Raw genomic sequence first — 8,386 nt, 5'->3', positions numbered from 1 at the left:
AACTTTTATATTGAGTTCCGACAAAAATCATATGAAAAGTTTTCTTGGGAAAGTTATTAAAAATATTGGATCATCATTATACTAGCCTTGCAACTTGGATTCTTTAAATAAAAAAACTTTTATTTGATTGTAGTAGTTTTGTTTTCTCCAAGTTCTACCATTACAAATACCTCAACTTAATGCTCTCCTAGTTACAAAGAATGAAATCAAAAAATTATAGATACCTCACATGAAAGTAGCATGACTTGATTAAAAGAGCATGCATATAAGGTTTTGTTGCACTCGCTTGTTTTGCATTTAAATCATTTTCATATCAAATGCATATATAATGCGAATTGGGGATCCTCAAACATTCAGGCCTCGCCGCTTCTTGGGGAGCTTTTGGGTTTGAATCTTTAGATAGTTTATCTTTAACTTTTTGAACATTGTCAATTTACCTTCAATATTCTTTATTAAAAAAGAAATTAAGGTCTTTCCGCCCTTCCTCTCTTTCAAAGAAAGAGGGGGGAGAGAGAGAGAGAGAGAGAGAGACTTCTTGAGGAAGCTTTTGGGTTTGAATTTTTAGATAGACCATCTCTAATTATTTGAACATTGTCAATTTATCTTTAATATTCATTATAAAAAATATTTTTTTTAAGGTCTTTCCTCCCTTTCTCTCTTTCACAGAGAGAGAGAGAGAGAGAGAGAGAGAGAGAGAGAGAGAGAGAGAGAGAGAGAGAGAGGAGCTTGGGTGTTGGTTAGAGTTAGATAGGTAATTTTTTAAGGTCTCAGCACAAGACCGAGCCACAAACCTAAAAATATATATATCATGCATAGACACTATGGATGAAGTACTTATAAGAGTAAAAAAAATAATTATTTGTATCTAAGATCTAGAAACATATTATATTATCTACATAAAAATATATAATCATGAATAACATTAGACTAAATGATAAAAAAAAAGAAGTAAAAGAAGAGCTCTTGATGATATAATAAATGAAAGTTTGATATTATAGCTTGTTGTCATTATGATCTAAACTAGCTTGTTGTCATCACCAATAAAGTCTAACATAACAGCCCATCTCCATGAAATGCGTCCAAGCCAACTAGTTTTGACTCCATTGCAAAGATCAACAAACAAAGTAAAGAACTATGGACTTTGGACAATAAAGGAAGAGCATGGAAGCTTTCTCAAATCCGAGGAAGCCGCATTCCGCCGCCCGCGAAGCGCCCGTCCCCAACCCAACGCCTAGTGAGGGGACCATGGACCATCCCGAAAGCCAAACCCAACCACCGTCCCTAACGACCCACGTGAAAGCCTCCCCTCGCCCGAAACCCTAACCCAAACCATCGATTCCCGATGGATCGAGCGCCAGATCTCGATCGAGCTCCTCCCATGGCGGAAAATCCGCGCCTTTTCCTCGTCCTTTCTCTCCTCTCTCTCCTCCCCATCTCTTCCTCCCTCGCCGCCGCCGGCTGCCGGAGGAACACCACCCTCGCCGGCTTCGAGGCCGACCTCGTCATGGTCCAGCACCAGCTCCGCGGCGTCGTCCGGGTGCTCGACGGCTGCTCCTTCTCAGTACTTGAGTTCGACATGCTCGCCGGCTCCGGCCAAGTCCGGTGGTGGGGCGCCAACGGCGATGACTTCCGCAACCTCACCCTGGGATCCCCGATCTCCGAGCAGACCCTTAACCGCACCTTCCGCAACGAATCCTTCACCGTCCGCCTCTCCGACAACGCCACCTGGGACCAGATCTCCGTCATCGCGGTCTGGGACCCCGCCACGGCCTCCGACTTCGGCCACGTCGTCGTCGGACCCCCTGGCGCCGACCAGTCCGACGCCCCCGCCCCCAGCCCCGATCTCTCCCCTGCCCCCTCGCCGTCGTCCAGGCGGAGCAAGCGACGGATCCACCGCCAGCCCACGATGTTCGACAACTGCCTCACCCTGTCTCCAAGGTATCGCCTACGATGGACGCTCTCCCCTGAATCCAATTCCATTGATTTAGGCTTAGAAGCTGCAGTTGGATCAGAGTATTATATGGCCTTTGGGTGGGCGGCGCCCGGGTTGCCGTCCCCTTCCATGATCCACGCCGATGTGGCGGTGGCTTGGTTCACAGAAGATGCCACTCCCTTCGCGGAGGACTACTTCATTACTGAATACAGTGAGTGCCTCCCAAGCAAGGACGGCAAGTTCAAGGGCGTGTGCCCGGATACTGCGTATGAAGGCTCAGACCCCACCGTGATGGTGAACAACACCAAATTGGTGTACGGGCACCGGAGGGATGGGGTCTCCTTCATCCGATATGTGCGTCCACTGGTGTCCGTGGACGAGAACTACGATGTGCCGATGAACATGACCGGCAACATGACAGTGATATGGGCATTGGGTTTGATGCGACCGCCCGACACCCTCCGCCCTCACTACCTCCCTCAGAACCATGGCGGCCCTCGCCTCACGACCTACGGGTACTTTGACTTCGATGTGTCGATGAAGGTGAATGATTGCCTGGGGCCGCTGGATGCAAAAGACAAGGAGGATCAGGATCTAATCATCGCCGATGGGAAGACGCTGCTGGTTGTGTCTTCAGGGCCTGCATTGCATTACCCGAATCCTCCCAGCCCGACAAAGGCTCTTTATATCAACAAGAAAGAAGCTCCCTTGCTGAGAGTTGAAAGGGGTGTGCCAGTGACATTCTCGGTCCAAGCCGGGCATTATGTAGCACTCTACATCACATCTGATTCTCTCGGAGGGAATGCGACGTCGCGTAATATGACTGAAGTAATTTATGCAGGTGGACCAGAGGCTGAGGGAGTCCCATCCAGCCCAACGGAATTAGTGTGGTCTGTTGATCGGAATACGCCTGACCTAGTTTATTACCATTCCCTATACGAGCAGAAAATGGGCTGGAAAGTTCAAGTGGTCGATGGTGGTCTCTCTGATATGTATAACAATAGTGTTCTCTTGGATGATCAACAAGTTTCCTTGTTCTGGACTTTGTCAGATGGTTCAATTTCAATGGCTGCTCGGGGTGAGAAAAAAAGTGGATACCTTGCAATTGGGTTTGGAAGTGGAATGATAAATAGCTTCGCATATGTAGGTTGGATAGATGATGACGGCAAGGGCCATGTGGACACCTATTGGATAGATGGAAAGGATGCCATGAATGTGCATCCAACTTCCGAAAATCTAACCTATGTGAGATGTAGATCAGAAAATGGCATCATAACATTCGAGTTCACTCGTCCTTTATCACCTTCATGTAGTGGAAGGGTAGAGTGCAAGAATATTATTGATCCGACTACTCCTTTGAAAGTTGTTTGGGCCATGGGCGCCCAATGGTCAGCAGACCATTTGAATGAGAGGAACATGCATTCTGTCACAAGCAGTAGGCCTGTCAGGGTTCTGTTGTTACGAGGATCAGCAGAGGCAGAGCAGGACTTGCGCCCTGTTTTAGCTGTTCATGGATTTATGATGTTTGTTGCTTGGGGTATATTGCTTCCAGGTGGAATATTAGCTGCAAGGTACTTGAAGCATGTGAAAGGTGATGGCTGGTACCAGTTGCATGTCTACCTGCAGTATTCCGGCATAGCTATTGTCTTACTTGGTGTTCTCTTCGCGGCTGCTGAACTCCGAGGTTTTTATATCAGTTCAGTACATGTAAAATTTGGTTTGACAGCTATGATATTAGCATGTGCCCAGCCAATAAATGCGTATTTACGGCCTAAAAGAGCAGAGCATGGAGAGGTTGCTTGTTCAAAGAGGATTATTTGGGAATATTTTCATGTTATCATAGGGAGGTCTGCTATTGTGGTTGGAATTGCGGCACTCTTTAGTGGAATGAAACATTTGGGACATAGATATGACAGTGAGAATGTTGAAGGACTTACTTGGGCCCTAATATTATGGGTTTTGGCTTGTGTACTTTTAGTTATTTACTTAGAATATATGCTTTTGAAGCAAAGGGATAGGAGCTCTGTCAGAGGCAACTGGGTGTTGGGAAACAATGAAGAAGAAGATTCAGTCGATCTGCTACAGCCTGACAGAGCTGTTACTAAACCAGAGTCCCATCCATCTGGAATAATGGAATTGCAGCTTGAACCTCTTAGCAGATAAGAAACATTTTTTCTATTTTATTCCAACATGACACATTGTATGCTTCAATCCTTGAATTTGTTAATTATAGAGGGAACTGGAGCCATATTGATTGACTACCGCAGAGGATCCTTGCAGTGCAAGGACTTTATCTACTCACAGAACATGGTGCTGGATATGAAATATTTTGCAACATTTCTGGTGCACTGCTGCTGAAGTCTGCACCAGACATATGACTTGTATATGTACAGGATTTTGGCACAGTAAGAATAGAAACCTGTTTCGATAACTGATTCACAATTTGTCTCAGCTCTTATTACTTGGCCAGTGAAAAATATTCTTGATTTTTGGGTGATATAAATTGCCATGCATGGGAACATAAATTCAGACGAGCAGCTGTCATTATGTTGTTGTTGTCCTTGATCATTGCTTCAGGTTATGCTCATCTATATGAGAAGTGATGGAAGGAATTTGTTCTGTTAAACTGGCGAACTTAAGATTTTTTTTTTTTTTTGAAAAAAAAATGTTCAGCAAAGTTTTCTGCTATTTGCACATTTGCGATTAGCATTGTCTGGATCATATCCCAATACTTACTTCCTAGGGGCTATTGTTTCCCTGGTTGAAAGACAAACTCTGTCTTATGTTAGTACAATTTTCTGATCAAGTTTCTTTATGTAGTGCTGATCATTTTATATGTCTCACTTATCTTAAGTGTGGCGGCAATTTCTTCATCGAATGTTAGTATTTACGTGCTTTTTCTCATAATTAGCATCAGTAATTGCAACTATTGAGATTTCTTGAATTTAATGACTGGTTATGAACTATGAATATGCTCGATACATCAAGATTTGCTAGTCTATATTTAGATTTGATATTACCATATTATCTTGTTTAGGAAAAAAGGAACACGAAGTGGATAGAAATCTTGTTTTTGCATTTCACAGAAATGGATTGACTTAAAAGTCATGAGTCCTGTAGTTAGCTTGCCAAACACTTGTTTCAATAGGATTCATTCTAAGAGAGAAGTCTCTGCCTGGAGAAATCTCTCTGATTTTCTCAACAATGCTATCAAGAATCTGGTTCTAGTTTTTCCCTATCCATGGAGCTACTTGATTTGAGTTGAGACTCTTTAACTGATAGTGGCTTGTTTAGGAAATGGATTGATAGTTCAGGCAGAGGTGAAAGTGCCATCTTGGTTGATTTGATTATATGATGGCCTTCAGTATACCTAGATAACCTTTCTGTCAGCATTTCTATCTAGTCTGCTTTGTTCGGAAGAGCCAGATTGCATAAAATCTTTTTCAGCCTTGGGGGTTTGCTTGGTTCTTGCAATTAATCGAATGTGCCTCTGCTTACTCTGCATTATAATTTATCAATGCTGATTTCTGGTAACACCTCCAAAAGGGACATTATTTCTTTTGACTTTGATGATGCCAATTAGTTTTCAATAGCAAAAAGCTACTGGCTATGTTGAGTTCTAGACCTTTTTGTTGCTACACTTAGAATGCAGGCATGGTTTTTGAAATTTGACCATGGTATATTGGCTGGTTCAGCACATACCATACCGGTCCAGACCCTGACCAGTACGGTTCAGCCATGGAAAATAGTATAGGGCCCGTACCGGCCGAACCCAACCGGAGCCAAGAAAGAAGAATAGAAGGAGAGAGTGAGCGGAGGAGGGAGGGAGAAGAAAAGGCCTCCGCCGTCCGCGGAAAAAAATTTAGAAATTTTTAAATAAAGTCGGCAAGTGATCGACTTCACTTAAAAATTTCTAATTTTTTTCCAGCTGTCGTGGCCTCTGCCGCGCCCTTGCGGGCTCCACTGCTCCCTCGCGGCCTTCCACGAGCGGCGGAGGCTTCTCTTTGCTCTCTTCCTCCCTCACTCGCTCTCTCTAGGCCTTCGTCTTCTTCAACTCCTGCTGGGTCCGTTTTGGTACGGGCTTGATATCGGTCCCGGTTCTGAACAAGCTGAACCGGTCCGGCAGGCCACCGGTATGCCTACTGGTACCTGTTCGACATACGACTATTCCGCGACCACATATACTACTGATGTAATTAAAGTCAGACATTGTTAGAATTAATTTCATCTATAGCTTACCAAAAAATGAAGCATTGCTGCTTCTTTTTTATCAGACTTCTTTAAATGACATAGAATCCTCGAAACCTTCAAACAATGGAGAAGCCTCTAATTCATTCTTGGGGCAGTCTATCTATACAAGTGAAACTCGAAGCAAGGTTCCAAGTGCTGCAGGCTGATGCCGTGCCATGCTAATGCTTGGTACAAACTAGCACGTATTGGCATTATTCGTTCACCCACTTTCCCTGGCTCTGAGGTGGGTTGGGCGTGCAACCATGCCACATGCCATGTGGCAGATATTGGTGCACCAACCTTCTCTCCAGCGTTTATTATGTTGTTGGGGAATGTCATATCTTGCTTGCCGCTATCATCCAGCAAAAATTATGTGACCATGGAAGATTTTGATTACTGAAAGCAATATTCTTGATATCCATGATCATCATATGCATCCACAATTGCCGCCATTTTTCAGTCTAGCTGACCATAAGTGTTGCAGATCATTCATAAAGATGGATATGTCGTTCATGAATAGCTGATGTGGGACTAAATATACATCTGTAAAGTTCCCACATATGCTAGCTCATGAATATGCCTGCACGCATGCACACAGGGAGGAGGAAGAGAGGGAGAGAGAATAAAGAATCCAAGCCCTCCAACTTTCCATGAGAGACCTATCTTTTGTTCTAGTTAATGAATTGGGTTTACAGCTTTATATCTCTATCTCTATTATGCCAAAAGAAAGGATGACATGGCCCCTCTCCCAAAATGTAATCATTCTTTGAGAAACCTAAGCTACCTCTCCTTTTGTGTTCCAAATTACAGCTTAAGAGAGAGCATTGATGAGATGAGGTTTGTTGGTCGTGGCTGTGGTAGCCTAAGACCATTGTGTAGATTATTGCTATTAGCAGCCTCCTTGATGCAAACTGGGGTTGTATCATCCATGCAGGCAATGGTGGTCGTGGTTTTATTGTCCATGTTTTTGTGTCAATCGATTTAATGTACCATCTGACGATTGACGGATAGCCTCGCTAAACTGAGTTTGTGGGTAATGGATTTTTATAAACTCTGTAGGCAATTGCTATGAAGATTTGCCCCCTCTCCAAGTATATTGCTTTGTTTCTTAATACGTTTTTTTTTCATGCATTGAGAAAATAAGACAGCCAAACAGCTCCATTGAGTATATGAATTTGATTTTTGGGGGGGGGGGGGGGAAGGGCCATCCAGACGGAACCTCGGTCCGATCCAGAATCAGCCCGACCTCGGATTCCGCCGAAAACTCCTTCAACCTCAGGAATATTCGCCGACCCATCCCGAGCTTGCCTTCTACGATCACCGACTCGCCCCGACCAAGCTCGGGACACCTTTCACGATCGCCGACTCACCCCGTTCAAGCTCGGAGCGCCTTTCCTATTTGCTGACCCGCCCCGACCGAGCTCGGGGTGCCCCATCCAATAATCTGCCTCAACCCTTGAGCTGGGGCACCCAACCAAGCACGCCTCGAAACTCGGGATGCTAAACTAGTCTCAACACCTGTCAAGCCGACCTCGCCAAATGCATGATGCGATCCCTCGACGAGCTCAGCCTTGCCGACAGCCGCACCCATGTGCGTGCCCATGCCCTCCTACGTGGCTGTACATTGCGACGCCACCACGCCATGCTTTGCTTGCTGGCCCACGACAGTTAAGGACAACGCCATACTATCCCAGCCATATCCTGCTACGACTATCTACGCCTTACGTTCCTAAGAACGGATTACACCGCGCGCCACTAGCAAGCTTTAGTTGCACGCCATCTGGCTTAAAGCCATTTCCTCTCATGATGAGAACATGCCATTCCACTGCTACCTAGGCAATAAATAGCCCCGTCAGGTAACGCCTAAGGGACTTTTGGCTGGACTAACTGAGCTCCACTCTAATTTGACCGTCGGAGGGCCCTCACTGGAAGCACCGGTGAGGTTTTGTGCAGGTATACCATTGCGTGGGAGATGACTCTTTTCTTTTTTTTTGACGCTCTGACAGCTCTCTCGACTCCTCTGGCATGGTCACCCTCGGGCCAAATTTGAACCACAACAGAAATCAGTGATATGAAGTTGGTAATTGTTCATTTTATATTGTATAAGAGATTTAAGAACTTAAATCGGTAGCCTTGCTTTTATCTTTTGTGCTTCAGTTTTTGGCATACGCTGGGAAAATTTATCAAGAATTTTATGCTATTGGGCCTTTTATATTAGACAAT

General features: G+C 44.8%; 1 protein-coding gene across 1 annotated transcript; it reads left to right on the top strand.

Moving 5' to 3' along the window:
* The first annotated feature begins 1,059 nt into the window (after positions 1–1,059).
* Positions 1,060–4,769, top strand: LOC103696278 (cytochrome b561, DM13 and DOMON domain-containing protein At5g54830-like). The gene has a single exon (XM_008777844.4). The coding sequence runs from the start codon at positions 1,343–1,345 to the stop codon at positions 4,094–4,096; it is 2,754 nt and encodes a 917-aa protein (XP_008776066.2). The 5' UTR covers positions 1,060–1,342; the 3' UTR covers positions 4,097–4,769.
* The last annotated feature ends 3,617 nt before the right edge of the window (positions 4,770–8,386 follow it).

This window comes from Phoenix dactylifera, chromosome 1 (assembly GCF_009389715.1).
Source record: "Phoenix dactylifera cultivar Barhee BC4 chromosome 1, palm_55x_up_171113_PBpolish2nd_filt_p, whole genome shotgun sequence".
NCBI lineage: Eukaryota > Viridiplantae > Streptophyta > Magnoliopsida > Arecales > Arecaceae > Phoenix > Phoenix dactylifera.
This window is presented reverse-complemented; position numbering and strand designations above follow the sequence as displayed.